A 22,596-nucleotide genomic window follows, 5' to 3' on the forward strand; every position below is an offset into this window, starting at 1 on the left:
TAGTGAGAGGGAGGAACTGAAGGAAATCAGTATTAGTAGAGAAATGGTGTTGGGGAAATTGATGGGATTGAAGGCCGATAAATCCCAGGGCCTGACAATCTACATCCCAGAGTACTTAAGGAAGTGGCCCTAGAAATAGTGGATGCATTGGTGGTCATCTTCCAAGATTCTATAGACTCTGAAACAGTTCCTACAGATTGGAGGGTAGCTAATGTAACCCCACTATTTAAAAAGGGAGGTAGAGAGAAAACAGGGAATTATAGACCAGTCAGCCTGACGTTGGTCGTTGGGAAAATTCTAGAGTCCATTATCAAAGAATTTATAGCAGAGCACTTGGAGAACAGTGGTAGAATCGGCCAGAGTCAGCATGGATTTACGAAAGGGAAAACATGCTTGACAAATCTACTACAATTCTTCGAGGATGTAACTAGTAGAGTTGATGAGGGGGAGCCAGTGGATGTGTTTTATTTGGACTTTCAGAAGGCTTTTGACAAAGGCCCACATAAGAGATTAGCGTGAAAAATTAAAGCACATGGGATTGGGGGTAGTGCATTGCAATGGATAGAAAATTGGTTGGCAGACAGGAAACAAAGAGTAGGAATAAACGGGTCTTTTTCTGAACGGCAGGCAGTGACTAGTGGGGTACCGCGGGGTTCGGTGCTAGGACCCCAGCTATTCACAATATACATTAATGATTTAGATGAGGGAACTAAATGTAATATCTCCAAATTTGCAGATGACACAAAACTGGGTGGGAGGGTGAGTTGTGAGGAGGATGCAGAGAAGCTTCAGGGTGATTTGGACAAGTTGAGTGAGTGGGCAAATGCATGACAGATGCAGTATAACATGGATAAATGTGAGGTTATCCACTTTAGTAGCAACAACAGGAAGGCAGATTATCTGAATGGCTATAAACTGAGAGATGGGAATATGTAACGAGACCTGGGTGTTCTTGTACACCAGTCGCTGAAGGTAAGCATGCAAGTGCAACAGGTGGTAAAAAGGCCAAATGGTATGTTGGCCTTCAAAGCGAGAGGATTCGAGTACAGGAGCAGGGATGTCTTGCTGCAATTATACAGGGCCTTGGTGAGGCCCCACCTGGAATATTGTGTGCAGTTTTGGTCTCCTTATCGGAGGAAGGATGTTCTTGCTATAGAGGGAGTGCAGTGAAGGTTTACCAGACTGATTGCTGGGATGGCGGGACTAACGTATGAGGAGAGATTGAGTTGGTTAGGATTATATTCGCTGGAGTTGTGAAGAGTGAGGGGTGGATCTCAGAAATCTATAAAATTCTAACAGGACTTGACAGGGTAGATGCAGGAAGGATCTTCCCGATGGTGGGGGAGTCCAGAACCAGGGGTCATAGTCTAAGGATATGGGGTAAACCTTTCAGGACTGAGAGGAGGAGAAATTTCTTCACCCAGTGAGTGGTGAGCCTGTGGAATTCGCTACCACAGAAAGCAGTTGAGACCAAAACATTGTATGTTTTCAAGAAGGAGTTAGATATAACTCTTGAGGCGAAAGGGATCAAAGGATATGGGGGGGAAAGCGGGAACAGGTTACTGAGTTGGATGATCAGCTATAATCATAATGAATTGCGGAGCAGGCTCGAAGGGCTGAATGGCCTACTTCTGCTCCTATTTTCTATGTTTCTAAATAAATACCCAGCAAGGGCTTTTTGACTTGGGGGAGATGTTTACAGAGTAGTGACAAGTCAAGATTTATAGGGGTCAGGAGGCTTGACTCTTGAGATAATGTTTTTGGTTTCGCCTTGGACAGTGTGTTGGGGTGTGAAATGTTTTGAAAGCAGTTGGAGAAAACCAGCCAAGAGAGCAGGGTAATCTGAGGTAGACTAGGCCCTTTACAGGGCCATAAATGACGGCCTTGGGCCCATAAGTTTGCGCAATATACAGCGAGAAATGATCTGATCAGAGTAGCCATAGTCACACAGAGTGCCTTTGATTTTCCCTATTTCAGCATCAAGCTTGCATGGTGAGCAAATGGCTCAGGCCTGATTACCCTGGAAGGGTAATGTATCCCAAAAAATTGAGCTACTGTGAAGCTAGCCATTTCACGCTGCTTCTATGCAGTAGCAACATGTGTGGTGTTCGCCACTAACAAGATGCTGCCGTCAATCTAAAAAGTCCTGCCCATCATACAAATGAGTAATATGATATATGAATTTCAATGCCAGTGTGATGCTAGGTATATAAGCCGTACGTCCCAAAGACTGGCAGATCATATCAAACAACATGTTGCTTCCGCTGTTCGCAACGGGCGAGGTACAGGCTGTACCCAACCAGCCCGTGCTTGCAAAACTCAAAACATGTCCAACATTAGATGTGCTTCTGCGATTGGACAACATTTGCTAAATAATTCTCAGTGTGCTAAGAATTACGCTGACAACCAATTTAAGATGGTCAGTTGGGCTCGCAGTGTGGCACATTTGCGTGCAAGGAAGCTACATATATTAATACACAGGGCCCTGTTGTTTGCAGACAGAAAGAACGTGTATACATATTGCACCTGTTTCAGCTAAACAAAAGTGACAGCCATTTGCTGGTTCATTCCTCAGGGCAATGCCTTGACCAGAGTCAAGCTGCCTTGTTTAAATTTCAAACAAAGCTTGGCAGTTAACTGTCAGTCACCATAAATTGGTGCATTCTCCATGGTAACGCCTTTACCAGACTCCACTTGCCAACCAATCAGCACTCTCTTCTCATATGGTATAAATTTGTTGCTTTCCTTTACATTTGTATTCTTGCGAATTATCCTGATGAGTGCAAGACGAAAAGCTTCGACAAAATGTCTGTTTTCAGCAATACTCAAATTCTGTACTACCAAAAGACTATTAGTCTTTGAAGGATTATAGATAGGTTCAGTGAGTGGGAAAAACTTTGGCTGATGGAGTATCATGTGGGGAAAATGTGAGATTACCACTTTGGTAGGAAGAATAGAAAAGCAGGTTATTTAAATGGAGAGAGATGACAGATTGCTGCGGTACAGAGGGATCTGGTTGTCCTCGTACATGAATCACAAAAAAGTTAGCGTGCAGACACAGCATAATAATTAGGAAAGCAAATGGAATGTTGGCCTTATTGCAAGGGGGATGGAGTATAAAAGTAGGCAAAGTCTTGCTATAACTGTACAGGGCATTGGTGAGACCACACCTAGGGTACTGTGTACAGTTTTGGTCTCCTTATTTAAGGAGGAATATACTTGCATTTGAAGCAGTTCAGAGAAGGTCTACTAGGTTGATTCCTGGGATGATGGGGTTGCCTTATGAGGAAAGGTTGAGCAGGTTGGGCCTATACTCATTGGTGTTAAGAAAAATTAGAGGTGATCTCATTGAAACATATAAGATTCGGAGGGGGCTTGACAGGTTGATGTGAGAGCATGTTTCCCCTTACAGGGGAATCTAGAACAAGGGGGCAGTTTAAAAATAAGGTATTTCCCATTTAAGATGGAGAAGAGCAGGAATTTCTTTGGAATTCTCTACCCCAGAGAGCAGTGAAGGCTGGGTCATTGAATATATTCAAGGCTGAGCCAGACAGATTTTTGATCTACAAGCGAGATAAAGGTTATGGAGGGAAGACAGGAAAGTGGAGTTAAAACCACAATCATATCAGCCATGATCTTATTGAATGGCAGAGCAGGCTCGAGGGGCCAAATGACATACCCCTGCTCCTAATTCTTAGGTTATTAATAAATTTGCCAAACATGATTTCCCTTTCATAAAACCATGTTGACTCTGCCTGATTTTATTATGATTTTCAAAATGTTCTGCCACTACTTCCTTAATGATGGATTTCAACAGATGTTAGGCTAACTGATCTATCGTTTCCTGCTTTCTGTTGCCCTTCTTTCTTGAATAGATGTGTTAAATTTGTGGTTTTCCAATCCGCTGGAGCCAGGGAATTTTGGAAGATTAGAAGAAATCCATCCACTATCTCTGTAGCCACTTCTTTCAAGACCCAAGGATGCAGGCCATCAGGTCTAGGGAACTTGTCAGCCTTTAGTTTTCCTAGTACCTTTTCTCTCGTGATGGTGACTGCTTTAAGCTCCCCCCTCCCTTTTGCCCCCTGGTTGATTCCCTGGCTTGATAGTAATGGTAGAATAAGGGATATGTCAGGCCATGAGATTACAGGTTGTGGCTGAATACAATTCTGCTGTTGATGATGGCCCACAGTGCCTCGTGGATATCTCGTTTTCAGATGAGAGACGGGATGTTGACGGTCAGGGATTCTGCAATAGTAATGCTGCAACTTCTCGTGCCTTTAACATAATAAAATGCCCTAAGGTGCTTCACAGGAGCATTATGAAGAAAAATCTGACACTAATACACCAGGGTGATATGGGTAAATGGCGCACTGACATGGAACACAAAGGTCCGAGTGTATCAAGCCTGTGTCCTCAATACCTTGCTCGATGGCAGCGAGGCCTGGACAACGTATGTCAGCCAAGAGCGTTGTCTCAATTCATTCCATCTTCGTTGCCTCCGGAGAATACTTGGCATCAGGTGGCAGGACCGTATCTCCAACACAGAAGTCCTCGAGGCGGCCAACATCCCCAGCTTATACACACTACTGAGTCAGCGGCGCTTGAGATGGCTTGACCATGTGAGCCGCATGGAAGATGGCAGGATCCCCAAAGACACATTGTACAGCGAGCTCGCCACTGGTATCAGACCCACCGGCCGTCCATGTCTCCGCTTTAAAGACGTCTGCAAACGCGACATGAAGTCCTGTGACATTGATCACAAGTCGTGGGAGTCAGTTGCCAGCGTTCGCCAGAGCTGGCGGGCAGCCATAAAGGCGGGGCTAAAGTGTGGCGAGTCGAAGAGACTTAGCAGTTGGCAAGAAAAAAGACAGAGGCGCAAGGGGAGAGCCAACTGTGTAACAGCCCCGACAAACATTTTTCTGCAGCACCTGTGGAAGAGCCTGTCACTCTAGAATTGGCCTTTATAGCCACTCCAGGTGCTGCTCCACACACTACTGACCACCTCCAGGCACTTACCCATTGTCTCTCGAGATAAGGAGGCCAAAGAAGAAGATATTAGGTTTGATGGCCAAACATTTTGGTCAGAGGTAGGTTTTAAGGAGCATCTTAAAAGAGGAAAAAGAGATAGAGGGGTAGAGGTTAGGGAGGGAATTCTAGAGTTTAGGGCCTAGGTAGTTAAAGGCACAGCCACCAATGTTGGAGCAATTAAAATCGGGGATGCTCAAGAGACCAGAATTAATAGGAGAGCAGATAAATCAGAGGGTTGCGGAACTGGAGGAGATGAGAGAGAATGGGAGGGGTGAGGCCATGGAGGGATTTGAAAACAAGGATGAGAAATTTAAAACTGAGGCTTTGCTTATCCTGTAACAATGCAGGTCAGCTGGCACAGGGATGATAGGTGAATGGGACTTGGTGCAAGCAAGGACATGGAAGCCATTGATTGGGACCCAAATATTGAAGGGTACATGACATTTAGGAAGGACAGAAAGCTTGGAAAAGGTGGAGGAGTGGCTCTGTAATTAATGATGGTATTAGCACAATAGAGAGGGATGAACTAAATTCAGGAAACCAGAATGTAGAAGTGATTTGTCAGAGTGCAGATTGTAAGCAGTATGGAGATAGAAGTTTTGTGAGTGGGGAGTTCGGTGAAGGGGGGAGGGGGGAAGAGGAGGTGCTCCTTTTGTTTTTACTTTTTCGGCCCGGCAGCATTTGTTTCTGACTTTGGTGCAGTGGAAGGAGCTGGTTGGTGAGTAACTGGTAAGCTATTCTACTTATAATAAATAGTCTGTAAAATTAAGGTACGGCAGGGCAGCTCAGCCGAGTGGAATGTACAGCCTTATGGCACGTGTGAAGTCACGGATGCACATCTGTAGGCAGCGTCACTGGCTTCACAAGCTTGAGCTCCGGGTTTCGGAACTTGAGCGGTGGCTGAAGTCACTGTTGTGCATCCATGAGGCAGAGAACTACACGGATAGCTTGTTTAGGGAGGAGGTCACACTGCAAGTTAGGAGCATGCAGATAAATAGGGAATGGGGGATCGCCAGGCAGTCTTAGGGAACCAGGCAGGTAGTGCAAGAGCCCTGACATTATCTCACTTGCTACTTGGTTTTCTGGTGAGGGCGATGGTTTGTCAGAGGAATGCAGTCAGAGCCAAGTTTGTGGCACCACAAGTGGTTCAGCTGCACAGGAGGTGAGGAAGAGGAGTGGAAGGGCAAGGGATTCTTTAGTTTGAGGAACAGACAGGTGTTTCTGCGGCTGTAGATGTGACTCCGGGATGGTATGTTGCCTACTGGGTTCCGAGGTTAAGGAGGTCAAGGAGCGACCTGTCTCACCAGGGATGATGCTGGAAGAGTCTGGGATGGTGGATGAAATGCATGATTCGGTGAGTATGACTATGGCTGGCTTGACTAGTCTGTGGGACAGCTCTCCCAATTTTGGTATGTCCCCAGATGTTGGTGAGGACGACTTTGCAGGTTCAACTGGGCAGGGTGCCTTTGTCATGACTAGTTCCTAGGTCAATTTGGCAGTCGAGAATATACACCCAGCAGTCTAACAGCTCCTCAATTGTTCCTAAATTCTAACCAGGCTCTGTCCTTGGCTGCTAACTACATCTTCCCTCTCCAGTGCTATAATAGTCCTTTGATGAATACCCTTACCATTTCTTCCTTCCCTACCTTTCCTGAATACCTTGCAGCCAGAAATACTATGTTCCTAATCCTCCCCTTCTTTGAGCCAGGTCTTTGTTATTGCCACTATATCATAGATCCATGTGGCAACTTGTGCCTGCAGCTCACCTACCTCATTGAATACACTCTGAGCATGCACAGGCACTCCAAACCTATCTTAGGTTGCATCGCAGTTACCTCCTGTCTGAGCCTTCCTATTTCTGTGCTATTCCTTACTCTAGGCTATTTGTCATTCCCAGTCCTCTGTGCTCCTCTAATGTTTCATCTTGTGCCCATCTCTGCTAAATTACTTTAAAGCCTCCGCACAGCATTAGCTGACCTCACTGTTGAGGAACAACCTGTTCATCTTGAATAGGTTCCTCCTGCCCAGAACTGCTCCCAATGTTCCTGGTATGTGAAGCCCTCCCTCCTGCAACATTTCTCCTGCCACATCTTAACCTGTCTTACCTTCCTGTTCCTATACTCATGTGGCATGTGGGGGTGGTAATCCAGAAACTACCACCTTTGAGGTCCTGCTTTTTAATTTCCTCCTGAGCTCCTGGAATTCTCAACCCTCTTCCTTCCTATGGCATTGGTTCCCACATTGATCAAGACTTCTGGACGTTCCCTTTCCCACTCGGAAAATATTCTGCACCCTCTCAGTGATGTCCTTTACCCTGGCACCAGGGAGGCAACACACCATTCGGGACTCACGTCAGCCACTGCAGAAACATCTATCTAGCCGCAACTATCAAATTTGCTGTGGGAATTGCATTTCTACACTTTGCTGCGCCCTTATTTTTCTACCCCCTTTCCTCACCCTTCAACTGAAAATTTCAAAATGTTAACCACTCATTACTGACTCCTTAATCAGAGGAAATCCTCTTTCATTATAAACTCCAACAAAGCCCTCCATAATTTTAAACACCTCTACAAGATCTCCTCTCAGTCTCTCTGCTCCAGTGGAACCAGTCCCAGTGCCATAAGCTTCTATTTTATGCTATGTTAAATGGCTGCTCCTAATGCTGACATATTTGCAGCATGTCTCCAAGGAAGCCATCAAGCACAATAACTCTACAATGAGCAGTGTATTCATGGTGCCAACTCCGGAGCTGCCTGATTGACAAATAATCTTTTCTGCTCCAATACATTGCTAACTTCAGATTTGTAATCATTTTTATTCACTTGATTAAAATCAATACACAGGCACACACAGAACTCGATGGTTGCAAACACTGTCCAACATGGAAAAAAAAAAGCTGAACTCCAGAAGTGAGGTTAGAATGACTTGACATTCCTTGACATCAAGGCAGGATTTACCTGAGTGTGGCATCAAAAAGCTCTAGTAAAATGGAATTCAATGGGGATCAGGGGAAAAACTCTACATTCCACTAGCTGGAATCATACCTAGCGTAAAAGAAGATGGCTGTGGTTGTTGGAGGCCAATCAGCTCAGCCCCAGGACAGCACTGCACGAGTGCCTAACTATCAGCTGCTTCATCAATGGCCATCTCTCCAACATAAGGTTGGAAGTGGGGATGTTTCCTGATGATTGCACAGTGTTTAGTTCCATTCACAATTCTTCAAATGATGAAACAGTCCATGCCTGCATTCAGCAAGACCTGGACATCGTTCAGGCCTGGGTTGACAAATGCCAAGTAACATTTGCACTACACAAGAGCCAAGCAGTGACCATCTCCAACAAGAGAGAACCTAACCATCTCCCCTTGACATTCAACAGCAGTATCATCGATGAATTCCCCCAACACCCTGGGGTCACCAATGACTAGAAACTTAACTTGACCAGCCACATTAATACTGTGGCTAAAACAGTTCAGCAAGGGAGTCACCTCCTGACTCCCCAAACCCTTTTCATGATCTAAAAGGCACTTGCCTGGATGAGTGCAGCTCCAACAGTCAAGGAGTTCAACATCATACAGGACAATGCAGCCTACTTAATTGGCACTCCATTTACCACCTTAAACATCTATGTCCTCCGCCAATTTTACACAGTGGCAGCAGTGTGCACCACCTACAACATGCACTGCAGCAACTCACCAAGGACTTTTCGACAGTAAATTCCAAACCCGCGACCTTTGCCACCTAGAAGGACAAGGGCAGCAGGAAAAGTATCACCACTTGCAAGTTCCCCTCCAAGACACTCACCATGATGACTTGGAAAGATATCGCCATTCCTTCATCATCGCTGGATCAAAATCCTGGAACTCCCTTCTTAACAGCACTGTAGGTGTACCTACATCACAAAGACTGCAGTGTTTCAAGAAGGCAGCTCACCATTACCTTCTCAAGAGCAATTGGGGATGGGCAAAAATGCTGCCCTAGCCATGAATTCATAAAAAAAGCTAGATACACTGACTGTCACAAAACACTGGGACACTGATTACCATAGAACACAAACAACAACAGAGCTGTGTAATGCAGAAATACAGACAGCAAGTTTTGACATTACCTGCAGTGAGAATGCAATGTAGATAGCTACAGAACCAGTCACAGTGCCAAGTCCAATAAATGTCCCCAAATCACTGCAAAGAGGAAAAGAACAGTAAATGCAAGCAAACAGAATCTTACAATTAGCCAGAGGGAGTGGAGAACAATTGAAATAGAACCATAGAATGATTACAGCACTGGAGGCCATTTTGCCTGTTGTGTCCATGCCGGCTTTCTGAAACAGCAACTCACCTTGTCCCACTCCACCGACTTTTCCTGAGCCATGCAAATTTTCTCTTCAGATAATTATCTAATTCCCTTTTGAAATCCATGATTGAATCTGCCTCCACCACACTCTCAGGCAGTGCATTCGGATCCTAAACATTCGCTGCGTAAATAAGTTTTTCCTCATGTCACCTTTGGTTGGTTCGCCATACACTTTAGATCGATGACCTCTGATTCACAACCCTTCTGCCAATGGGAACAGTTTCTCTCGATCTACTCTATCCAGACCCCTCATGATTTTGAACACCTCAATCAAATCTCAATCTTCTCTTAGAGCATAGAACAAAATACAACACAGAAGGAGGCCATTCAGCCCATCGTGTCCGCACCAGCCGAATAAGCTATCCACCCAAACTAATCCCACCTTCCAGCACCTTGTCAGTAGTCTTGCAGGTTACAGCATTTCAGGTGCATGTCCAGGTCACTTTTAAAAGAATTGAGGGTTTCTGCCTCCATCACCGATCCTGGCAGTGAATTTCAGACACCCACCACCCTCTGAATAAAAAATTTCTCCACATGTCCCCTCTAATCCTTCTACCAATCACCTTAAATCTGCATCCCCGCCAGGAATGATCAAGAGCCAGAGGACACCTATTTAAGGGGATTGGCAAAAGAGGCAAGGGTGACATGATGAAAAAATTTTTTTTTAAACACAGTGTGTGGTTAGGATCTAGAATGCTCTGCCTGAGAGTATGGTGACGTCAGATTCACTTGAGGCCTTCAAAGGAGAATTGGATAATTATTTGAAGTAAAAGGTTTTGCAGGGCTATGGGGAAAAGGCTGGGGAGTGGGACCAGATGTGTTGCCCTTCCAGAGAGCTGGCATGGACACGATGGGCCAAAAAGCCTCCTTCTATGCTATGATTCTATGATTCTCTCATCTTAAAAGGCAGCCCATTTTCAGTAACAGTTTTACCTGCCAATCTTAGATTCCAATTTACCCGAGACTGATCCGTTCTCAACCCACTGAAATTAGCCCTCCCTCATTGTCCTTTTCCATAGTATCATAAGGTTTAGGGTAGCTATGATCACTATCCCCTAAATGTTCCCCTACTAACACGTGATCCACTTGACTGACCTCACACTTCAGAACTAGATCCAGCAACACTTCCTTCCTTGTTGGACTTGAAAAATACTGTTCTAGATAATTCTCCTGAACACACTTTAGAAACTCAGCCCCCTCTTCCCCCCCCCACCTTTCACATTGTTATTATCCCAGTCTATATTCGGATAATTAAAGCTCCCATCATAACCACTCTATATTCTTTGCATCTCTCTGATTTCCTTGCAAATTTGTTCCTCTATATCTTCCACTCTAGTTGGTGGCCTACAGAATACACGCATTAAGTAATGGTACCTCTATTTTTTCTTAGCTCTAACCAAGTAGATTCTGTCCTCAACCTCTCCAAGACATCCTCTCTCGCCAGTACTGTAGTATCTGTGGCTATCTGCACTTGCAGCTCACCAAGTTTATTTACCACACTCTGTGCATTCACATACATGGACAGTAAACCTAATTTAGTGCTTAATGTATTCTATCATTTCACCACACCTAATACATCACTATTTCTTACTCTCGTGCTGTCTCTCCCAAGTCTCTGAGCACCTCGTTTTTCTTCTGTGTTACCTCTTGCTTTCCATCCAGCTGCCAAGTTATTTAAACCCTCCCCAATAGCACTAGCAAACAGCCCTGCAAGGACATGGTACTGGCTCTGTTCATGTGCAAGCTGTTGTTGTGTACAGGTCCCATTTTCCCCCAGAACCAGTCCCAATGTCCCAGGCATCTAAAGCCCTCCCTCCTGCACCGTCTCTCGAGCCACGCATTCATCTGCTCTACCTCCTATTTCTATGCTCTCTGGTGCATGGCACTGGAAGTAATCCAGGGATTACTGCCTTTAAGGTGCTGCTGGATAGTCTCTTCCCTAGCTTCCTCTTTCTACCAACGTCGTCGGTACCGATATGGACCCTTACCGCTGGCGATTCACCCTCCCCTCGAAGAGCTGCGGCCACTCAGTGACATCCTTGACCCTGGCACCAGGGAGGCAACATACCATCCTGGATTCACATCTGCAGCTCTAACTGTAGTTTGTCCGAAGACCACTGCTTTCCCAGTCTTCCTCCTGTGCCCCTGTACAACTTAGCCAGCCGTGGTGCCATGGACTTGGCTCTGGGTGCACACCCCAAAAGAACCATCACTCTCACTAGTATTCAGAGCTGAATACTGGTTGGAGAGTGAGATGCACTCAGAGCACTCCTGTACTACCTGATCATCCTTTACTGCCTTTTGGTCACCCGTTCCCTCTCTGCCTGCACATCCTCAAGAGTGGGTTGATCACATTCAGAAACGTGTTAACCATGAAACTCTCAACCTCACGGATATGCCGCAGTGATGCCAAGTGCTGCTCAAGCCAGCACTGAAACCCAGAGCTCCAGCTAACAGCACTTCCTGCCCTGGAGTTCCCACATGGAACAGGATGTGCACTCCACAAGATCGAAATGACCTGCCAGGCTATTTATTAGACTATTAAGTATATTTCTGTTATGTCAGTTAAGACTTAGATAAATGCAGACTGATCACCTATCAGCTGCTTCCCTTGTGGTAAAATATATGGCAGAAGAAACAATGAGAACCAATACTTGGAATAATCTGAATAGAAACTGCACCTTCCAATCATCCATTTTTCAAAAATGCGCAAACTCTCACTTGGGGTATGTATGGGCTCAACAGTCGCCGGCTCGCACTGGGGTACAGGTCCCACCGACGCCGGCTCGCACTGGGGTACAGGTCCCACCGACGCCGGCTCGCACTGGGGTACAGGTCCCACCGACGCCGGCTCGCACTGGGGTACAGGTCCCACCGACGCCGGCTCGCACTGGGGTACAGGTCCCACCGACGCCGGCTCGCACTGGGGTACAGGTCCCACCGACGCCGGCTCGCACTGGGGTACAGGTCCCACCGACGCCGGCTCGCACTGGGGTACAGGTCCCACCGACGCTGGCTCGCACTGGGGTACAGGTCCCACCGACGCTGGCTCGCACTGGGGTACAGGTCCCACTGACGCTGGCTCACACTGGAGTCAGTGCCAGCATCATACTGGGGGAGGGGCTCAATGATACGAGGGGTCAGAATGACTGGCAACGCAATGACCTTGGAAGGGTAGACTGAGTGTTCAGGCCATTTTTCAGAGCTGTGGTGCAGGTAGTCATTGAGAAAGAAGAATTGCGAAGCCAATCCTAATTGATGGATCCCACCACTCCCTATGGATCCTCTGTGCTGCAGGGGTAGATGAGCTTAGCGATAATAGATGGTGGAAATCTTCAGTTACAATTCGTGGAGATGGAAACAGCTCTGTTTTATCGAAATATAAATAGAAAATGCTGTTAATACTCAGGTCAGGCAGCATCTGTGGAGAGAGAAACAAAGTTAACATTTCAGGTCTGTGACCTTGCAGAGTTCTGACAAAAGGCCATCTTCACAGATTCTGCCAGAGCTGAGCATTTCCAGCATTTTCGCTTTTCATTTCAGATTTCCAGCATCCGCACTATTCTCCTTTTGGATTTGTGTTTTATTGAAGATACTTTAAGTCAGGCACCAGCCTTGACCTGGATGCCTGCAGAACTGTGGACAACCTCAACACCCAACTCTGAACTTAGCACAATCAACAGCCCCGTTTCTCATCCCAACACAGTGATTCATCACCACATGACACAGCCGTACCTGACTGACATTGCGGAGATCACCTCATTCCCACAATCCCGGGTGAGCAGTGGCAAGAAGTTCTTTCCATCCCATTTGCTGATGTAACACAGGAGAGGTTTGCGCTCTCGTTTGTGTGGGATCTGCACCGTGTAGAGGCGGAAAGCATCCTTATCATCCTCAACCTTCCCAAACCTGCAAACAACAGGAAATCAGGGAGTGACAACAGAAACAAGGCCAATCAGGGAGTGACAAAAGAAGAGGATGCTGCCAATCTCAATATGCTATTTTTGTCTGTCGGAACTTTTCTGATTGGTCGGCGGGTTGATTTATTCTGTACCAATATGATGACAGTTGGTTAACTTGGTATTTTAAAACGTTATTGTAACATTTGGGTACTGAGTATAACAATTTTTGATCTATCTGATGCAAGGTACCTGGCGTAAGGTGTAAGTTCCTGTTTACAACCAGGTGTGGCTCTTCTAATTTCTGCCATGCAAGTTGTTTCAAGGAAGTGGTTGCTATCTGCAATTTTTGAAACTCCTCACTGCAGTTTGTGGAACCTTGCTGTGCCAAAATGGTTGCCACTTTATCTCACAGAATTGCACTAGATAATTAATTCGATGTGAGGTGCTTTCGGGCATTCGAAAAACAGAGTGCTGAAAAGTGTGGCAGATGCAATTTAAACAGACGTGTGACTTGATATATTTTGGTATGTAAGATGGGAGGCAATCTCAATTAAATGGTACAATTTTCAAACGGGTGCAGGATCAGAAGGATATAGGGGTGTACGTACACAATCTTCGAAGGTTGCAGGACATGTTGAGAAGGCTGTTTAAAAAAAAAATGCACATGGATACGTGGGTTTATTAATAGAGGAAGAGAGTACAAAAGCAAAGTAGCTGTGCTAAACCTTTATAAAACACTGGTTAGGCCTCAGCTGGAGTATTGTGTCCAGTTGTGGGCACCACACTTATTTATAAAGTCATATTTAAATTCAGAGTCATGGAGTCATATACGGCACAGAAGGAGGCCATTCAGCCCATCGAATCCATGCCAGCTCTCCAAGGAGCAATTTAGTCAGCCCCACTCCCCCCATTCGATCCCCATAGCCCTGCAAGTTTAGTTCCTTCAAGTGGCCATCCAATTTCCTTTTTAAACCACTGATTGTCTCCACTTCCACTATTCCCGTGGGCAGTGAGCTCCAGGTCATTACCATCCGCTGTGTTAAAAAGATCTTCCTCATATTTCCCCTGCATCTCTTGTCCAAAAACTTCAATCTGTGTCCCCTAGTCCTTGTACCATTAGTTAATGTCTAATCTGCCAATGCCTGTCATAATCTTGTACACCTCAATTAAATCTCCCCTCAATCTCCTTTGCTCTAAGGAGAACCCCAGTTTTTCCAATCTAACCTTGTAACTAAAACCCTCCTGTGTTCTGATGAAAGGTCACGGACCTGAAATGTTAATTCTGCTTCTCTCTCCACCGATGCTGCCTGATCTGTTGAGTATTTCTGTTTTTATCACTATAATCCTCCATCCCAGGAACCATTCTGGTAAATCTCCTCTGCAACCTCTCAAAGACCCTCACATCCTTCCTAAAATGTGGTAACCAGAACTGGACACAATACGCCCTGCTTTTGTACTCAAAATCTCTATTTATGAAGCCCAAAATCCCATATGCTTTGCTAACTACTCTCTCAATATGTCCTGCCATCTTCAAAGATCGATGCACATGCACCCCCAGGTCCCTGTGTTCCTACACACTCTTTATAACTGTGCCATCAAGTCTATATTGCCTCTCCTTATTCCTTCTGCCAAAATGCATCATCTCACACCTGTCAGCATTAAATTCCATCTGCCACCTGTATGCCCCTTCTGCTAGCCTATGTCCTGTTGCAGGCGGTTCATTTCATCTTCACTGTTTGCCACACCTCCAAGTTTGATGTCATCAGCAAATTTTGAAATTCTACTTGGAATACAGAGATCCAAGTCATTTATATATAGCAAAAAAAAAACACGAGGTCCCAGCACTGACCCTTGGGGAACACCACTGTCTACCATGCTGCAGTCTGAAAAACAACCATTTTACATGACTCGCTGTTTGTTGTCTTTAAGCCAATTTTCTATCCGAGCTGACACTGACCTTCCGATTCCATGAGCCTCAATTTAGCTCACCAGCCTTTCATGTACTTTGTCCCATGTTTTCTTAAAATTCATATAGATAATATCCATTGCATTCTCTTCATCAACCTTCTCTGTTACTTCATCAAAAAACTCAATTAATCAATTATGATCTGCCTTTTACAAATCCTTAATTAACTCGAACACCTCCAAGTGTCTGTTGATTTTTTTTCTGATTATTGTTTCTAAAACCTTACCCACTACTGATGTTAAACTAACTGGCCCACATGTTATAACTGCCCTGCCTAGAGAAGTATTTAACATTTTACTTTATTGCTTTGTATTGGGGTTTGGAATGTAGTGCAAGTACACTCACCTGCATGCCTGGTACCGGTACATCTTGTCTGCAATATGGGGCAGGTTCTCGTTCCAGTGTAATCCTATCACCAGCTGGTCATTCTTCCACACACAGCACTTGAAATCTCGTCCCACAGTTACGATCTATCATTCAGAGGAACACGGCAGAAATAATTAATATTCCAGATATTACCATGGTCCCTTAGAGGCTGAGATGGGAATTAATCATGGTAATGGCCAGGACTTTGAACATGTATTTTGTATCTATCTTCATGGTAGAAGACACTAAGCAGCCCAAGAATAGTAGAAAATCAAGGGGCAAAAGGGAGGGTGGAACTTGAAATGCTTACTATCACTTGAGAAAAAGTATGAGGAATACTAATGGGACTTAATCCCAACTAGGTTTTTTGGACCAATACGTTGAGGAACCAACTGGAGAACGGGCCATCCTAGACTGGGTATTGTGTAATGAGAGAGGAATAATTGACAATCTAGTGGTGTGAGACCCCTTGGGGACGAGCGACCATAATATGATAGAATTCTTCATCAAGATGGAGAGCGATGTAGTTGATTCTGAGACTAGGGGCCTGAATCTTAGTAAAGGAAACTATGAAGGTATGAGGTGCGAGCTGGCCATGACGGATTGGGAAATGTTACTTAAAGGGATGACGATGGATAGGCAATGGCAAACATTTAAAAAGCACGTGGATAAACTGCACCAATTTGTTTATCCCTGACTGGCGCAAAAGTAAAATGCGAAAGGTAGCCAAACCATGGCTGACAAGGGAAATTAGAGATAGCATTAGATCCAAGGAAGAGGCATATAAATTTGCCAGAAAAAAAAAGACCTGAGGATTGGGAGCAGTTTAGAATTCAGCAAAGGAGGGCCAAGGGATTGATTAAGAAGGGGAAAATAGAGTACGAGAGCAAGTTTTCGGGCAACATAAAAACTGACTGCAAAAGTTTCTATAGGTATGCGAAGAGAAAAAGATTGGTTAAGACAAATGTAGGTCCCTTACAGTCAGAAACAGGGGAATTTATTAAGGGGAACAAAGAAATGGCTGACAAACTAAATGCAAACTTTGGTTCTGTCTTCACAAAGGAGGACACAAATATCATACCAGAAATGTTGGGGAACACAGGGCTTAATGAGAGAGAAGAACTGAAGGAAATCAGTATTAGTAGAGAAATGGTGTTGGGGAAATTGATGGGATTGAAGGCTGATAAATCAGGGCCTGATAATCTACATCCCAGATTACTTAAGGAAGTGGCCCTAGAAATAATGGATGCATTGGTGGTCATCTTCCAAGATTCTATAGACTCTGGAACAGTTCCTACAGATTGGAGGGTAGCTAATGTAACCCCACTATTTAAACAGGGAGGTAGAGAGAAAGCAGGGAATTATAGACCAGTCAGCCTGACGTTAGTAGTGGGGAAAATTCTAGAATCAAAGATTTTATAGCACAGCACTTAGAGAACAGTGGCAGAATCGGGCAGAGTAAGCATGGATTTACGAAAGGGAAAACATGCTTGACAATTCTACTAGAATTCTTCGAGGATGTAACTAGTAGAGTTGATGAGGGGGAGCCAGTGGATGTGGTTTATTTGGACTTTCAGAAGGCTTTCGACAAAGTCCCACGTAAGAGATTAGCGTGTAAAATTAAAGCGCATTGGTTTGGGGGTAGTGTATTGCAATGGATAGAAAATCGGTTGGCGGACAGGAAACAAAGAGTAGGGAGAAATGGGTCTTTTTCCGAATGGCAGGCAGTGACGAGTGGGGTATCGCAGGGATCGCTGTTAGGACCCCAGCTATTCACAATATACATTAATAATTTAGATGAGGGAACTAAATGTAATATCTCCAAATTTGCAGATGACACGAAACTGGGTGGGAGGTTGAGTTGTGAGGAGGATGCAGAGAGGCTTCAGGGTGATTTGGACCAGTTGAGTGGGCTAATGCATGACAAATGCAGTATAATGTGGATAAATGAGAGGTTATACACTTTGGTAGCAAAATCAGGAAGGCAGATTATCTGAATGGCTATAAACTGAGAGAGGGGAATATGCAGCGAGACCTGGGCGTTCTCAGACACCAGTCGCTGAACGTAAGCATGCAGGTGCAACAGGCAGTAAAAAAGGCAAATTGTATGTTGGCCTTTTTGAGGGGGAATTAGTAAATAAGGCCAGGAAGACTAACAACAAGAGCAGGCAGGGAGATGTTGCGGACCACAGCGGGACTGGTGGTCTGAAGTGCATTTGTTTCAATGCGAGAAGTATAACAGGTAAGGCAGATGAACTTAGAGCTTGGATTAGTACTTGGAACTATGATGTTGTTGCTATTACAGAGACTTGGTTGAGGGAACGACAGGATTGGCAGCTAAATGTTCCAGGATTTAGAAGCTTCAGGCGGGATAGAGGGGGATGTAAAAGGGGTGGGGGAGTTGCATTACTGGTTAAGGAGAATATCACAGCTGCACTGCGGGAGGACACCTCGGAGGGGTAAAGCAGCGAGGCAATATGGGTGGAGCTCAGGAATAGGAAAGGTGCAGTCACAATGTTGGGGGTTTACTACAGACCTCCCAACAGCCAGCGGGAGGTAGCGGAGCAGATATGCAGACAGATTTTGGAAAGATGTAAAGGTAACAGGGTTGTAGTGGTGGGTGATTTTAACTTCCCCTATATTGACTGGGACTCACTTAGTGCTAGGGGCTTCGATGGGGCAGAATTTGTAAGGAGAATCCAGGAAGGCTTCTTGAAACAATATGTAGATAGTCCAACTAGGAATGGGGCCATACTGGACCTGGTATTGGGGAATGAGCCCAGCCAGGTGGTAGAAGTTTCAGTGGGGGAGCATTTCGGGAACAGTGACCATAATTCCATAAGTTTTAAGGTACTTGTGGATAAGGATAAGAGTAGTCCTCGGGTGAAGGTGCTAAACTGGGAGAAGGGTAATTATAACAATATTAGGCAGGAACTGAAGAATTTAGATTAGGGGCGGCTGTTTGAGGGTAAATCAACATCTGACATGTGGGAGTCTTTCAAATGTCAGTTGATTAGAATCCAGGACCAGCATGTTCCTGTGAGGAAGAAGGATAAGTTTGGCAAGTTTCGGGAACCTTGGATAACGCGGGATATTGTGAGCCTAGTCAAAAAGAAAAAGGAAGCATTCGTAAGGGCTGGAAGGCTAGGAACAGACGAATCCCTTGAGGAATATAAAGACAGTAGGAAGGAATTTAAGCAAGGAGTCAGGAGGGCTAAAAGGGGTTATGAGAAGTCATTGGCAAACAGGATGAAGGAAAATCCCAAGGCTTTTTATATGTATATAAAGAGCAAGAGGGTAACCAGGGAAAGGGTTGACCCACTCAAGGACAGAGAAGGGAATCTATGTGTGGAGCCAGAGGAAATGGGCGAGGTACTAAATGAGTACTTTGCATCAGTATTCACCAAAGAGAAGGACTTGGTGGATGATGAGCCTAGGGAAGGGAGTGTAGATAGTCTCAGTCATCTCATTATCAAAAAGGAGGTGGTGTTGGGTGTTTTGCAAAGCATTAAGGTCGATAAGTCCCCAGGGCCTGATGGGATCTACCCCAGAATACTGAGGGAGGCAAGGGAAGAAATTGCTGGGGCCTTGACAGAAATCTTTGCATCCTCATTGGCTACAGGTGAGGTCCCAGAGGACTGGAGAATAGCCAATGTTGTTCCTTTGTTTAAGAAGGGTGGCAAGGATAATCCAGGAAATTATAGGCTGGTGAGCCGTACGTCAGTGGTAGGGAAATTATTAGAGAGGATTCTTCGGGACAGGATTTACTCCCATTTGGAAACAAATGGACTTATTAGCAAGAGGCAGCATGGTTTTGTGAAGGGGAGGTCGTGTCTCACTAATTTGATTGAGTTTTTTGAGGAAGTGACAAAGATGATTGATGAAGGAAGGGCAGTGGATGTTGTCTATATGGACTTCAGTAAAGCCTTTGACAAGGTCCCTCATGGCAGACTGGTACAAAAGGTGAAGTCACACGGGATCAGAGTGGAGCTGGCAAGATGGATACAGAACTGGCCCGGTCATAGAAGACACAGGGTAGCAGTGGAAGGGTGCTTTTCTGAATGGAGGGATGTGACTAGTGGTGTTCCGCAGGGATCAGTGCTGGGACCTTTGCTGTTTGTAGTATATATAAATGATTTGGAGGAAAATGTAGCTGGTCTGATTAGTAAGTTTGCGTACGACACAAAGGTTGGTGGAGTTGTGGACAGTGATGAGGATTGTCAGAGGATACAGCAGGATATAGATCGGTTGGAGACTTGGGCGGAGAAATGGCAGATGGAGTTTAATCCGGACAAATGTGAGGTAGTGCATTTTGGAAGATCTAATGCAGTTGGGAAGTATACAGTAAATGGCAGAACTCTTAGGAGTATTGACAGGCAGAGAGATCTGGGCGTACAGGTCTACAGGTCACTGAAAGTGGCAACGCAGGTGGATAAGGTAGTCAAGAAGGCATACGGCATGCTTGCCTTCATCGGTCGGGGCATAGAGTATAAAAATAGGCAAGTCATGCTGCAGCCATGCAGAACTTTAGTTCGGCCACACTTAGAATATTGCGTGCAATTCTGGTCACCACATTACCAGAAGGACATGGAGGCTTTGGAAAGGGTACAGAAGAGGTTTACCAGGATGTTGCCTGGTCTGGAGGGCATTCGCTATGAGGAGAGGTTGGATAGACTCGGATTGTTTTCACTGGAACGATGGAGGTGGAGGGGCGACATGATAGAGGTTACCAAAGTTATAAGCGGCATGGACAGAGTGGATAGTCAGAAGCTATTTCCCAGGGTGGAAGAGTCAATTACCAGGGGACATAGGTTTCAGGTGAGAGGGGCAAAGTTTAGAGGGGATGTACGACACAAGTTCTTTACACAGAGGGTGGTGAGTGCCTGGAACTTGTTGCCGGGGGAGGTGGTGGAAGCAGGTACCATAGAGACGTTTAAGGGGCATCTTGACAAATACATGAATAAGATGGGAATAGAGGGATACAGACCCCCGAAGTGCAGAAGGTTTTAGCTTAGGCAGGCTTTAAGATCGGCGCAGGCTTGGAGGGCCGAATGGCCTGTTCCTGTGCTGTACTGTTCTTCATTCAAAGTGAGAGGATTCGAGTGCAGGAGCAGGGATGGCTTGCTGCAATTATACAGGGCCTTGGTGAGGCCACACCTGGAATATTGTGGGCAGTTTTGGTCTCCTTATCCGAGGAAGGATGTTTTTGCTATAGAGGGAGTGCAACAAAGGTTTACCAGACTGATTGCTGGGATGGTGTGACTGACGTATGAGGAGAGATTGAGTCGGTTAGGATTATATTCGCTGGAGTTCAGAAGAGTGAGGGGGGATCTCATAGAAACCTATAAACGCCTACTGGGGAGATGCAGGAAGGATGTTCCCGATGGTGGGGGAGTCCAGAACCAGGGGTCATAGTCTAAGGATACGAGGTAAAACTTTCAGGACCGAGATGAGGAAAAATTTCTTCACCCAGAGAGTGGTGAGCCTGTGGAATTCGCTACCACAGAAAGCAGCCGAGGCCAAAACATTGTATGTTTTCAAGAAGGAGTTAGATACAGCTCTTGGGGCAAAAGGGATCAAAGGGTATGGGGTGAAAGCGGGAACAGGTTACTGAGTTGGATGATCAGCCATGATCATAATGAATGGCGGAGCAGGCTCGAAGGGCCGAATGGCCTACTCTGGGCGTACAGGTCCACAGGTCACTGAAAGTGGCAATACATGTGGATAAGGTAGTCAAGAAGGCACATGGCATGCTTGCCTTCATTGGTCGGGGCACAGAGTATAAAAATTGGCAAGTCATGCTGCAGCTGTACAGCTGGGCGGCACAGTGGCGCAGTGGTTAGCACTGCAGCCTCACAGCTCCAGGGACCCGGGTTCGATTCTGGGTACTGCCTGTGCGGAGTTTGCAAGATCTCCCTGTGACTGCGTGGGTTTTCGCCGGATGCTCCAGTTTCCTCCCACCGCCAAAGACTTGCAGATGATAGGTAAATTGGCTGTTGTAAATTGCCCCTAGTGTAGGTAGGTGGTAGGGAAGTTGGGATTACTGTAGGGTTAGTATAAAAATGGGTGGTTGTTGGTCGGCACAGACTCTGTGGGCCGAAGGGCCTGTTTCAGTGCTGTATCTCAAAATAAAAAATAAACCTTAGTTAGGCCACACTTGGAATATTGCGTGCAATTCTGGTCGCCACACCACCAGAAGGACGTGGAGGCTTTGGAGAGGGTACAGAAGAGGTTTACCAGGATGTTGCCTGGTCTGGAGGGCATTAGCTATGAGGAGAGGTTGGATAAACTCGGATTGTTTTCACTGGAACGACGGAGGTGGAGGGGCAACATGATAGAGGTTTACAAAGTTATGAGCGGCATGGACAGAGTGGATAGTCAGAAGCTTTTTCCCAGGGTGGAAGAGTCAGTTACTAGGGGACATAGGTTTAAGGTGCGAGGGGCAAAGTTTAGAGGGGATGTGCGAGGCAAGTTTTTTTTTTTTTTTTTACACAGAGGGTGGTGAGTGCCTGGAACTTGCTGCCGGGGGAGGTGGTGGAAGCAGGTACAATAGCGACGTTTAAGAGGCATCTTGACAAATACATGAATAGGATGGGAATAGAGGGATACGGACCCCGGAAGTGCAGAAAGTTTTAGTTTAGACAGGCATCAAGAGCGGTGCAGGCTTGGAGGGCTGAATGGCCTGTTCCTGTGCTGTACTGTACTTTGTTCTGCTCCTATTTTCTATGTTTCTATAAAGGGGAACCAGTAAATGTAGGGTAGTTGAATTTCCAAAAGTCATTCGATAAGGTGCCTGCAAAGGTTAAGAGCTTAAAGGGTAATATATTAGCATGGACAGAGGATTAGCTAACAGGAAACAGTCGAGATAAATGCGTCATTTTCAGGTTAGCGGACTGTAACTAATGGGGTGCCACAGGGATCAGTGCTGGGGTCTCAACTATTTACAATCTCTTTTCATGCATTGGATGAAGGGGCTGAGTGAA

At 45.6% G+C, this 22,596-nt stretch overlaps 1 protein-coding gene across 1 annotated transcript in view; it reads right to left on the minus strand.

Moving 5' to 3' along the window:
• Positions 1–22,596, minus strand: part of preb (prolactin regulatory element binding) — a 111,336-nt gene that overhangs the window by 32,610 nt on the left and 56,130 nt on the right. Inside the window, exons 5-7 of the mRNA XM_068027576.1 lie at positions 15,593–15,717; positions 13,115–13,288; positions 9,135–9,207 (exon numbers count right to left, since the gene is read on the minus strand). Of these exons, the coding sequence (XP_067883677.1) occupies positions 9,135–9,207; positions 13,115–13,288; positions 15,593–15,717 (372 nt within the window). The remainder of the gene's footprint in view (positions 1–9,134; positions 9,208–13,114; positions 13,289–15,592; positions 15,718–22,596) is intronic.

This window comes from Heterodontus francisci, unplaced genomic scaffold (genome assembly GCF_036365525.1).
Source record: "Heterodontus francisci isolate sHetFra1 unplaced genomic scaffold, sHetFra1.hap1 HAP1_SCAFFOLD_593, whole genome shotgun sequence".
Classification (NCBI taxonomy): Eukaryota; Metazoa; Chordata; class Chondrichthyes; order Heterodontiformes; family Heterodontidae; genus Heterodontus; species Heterodontus francisci.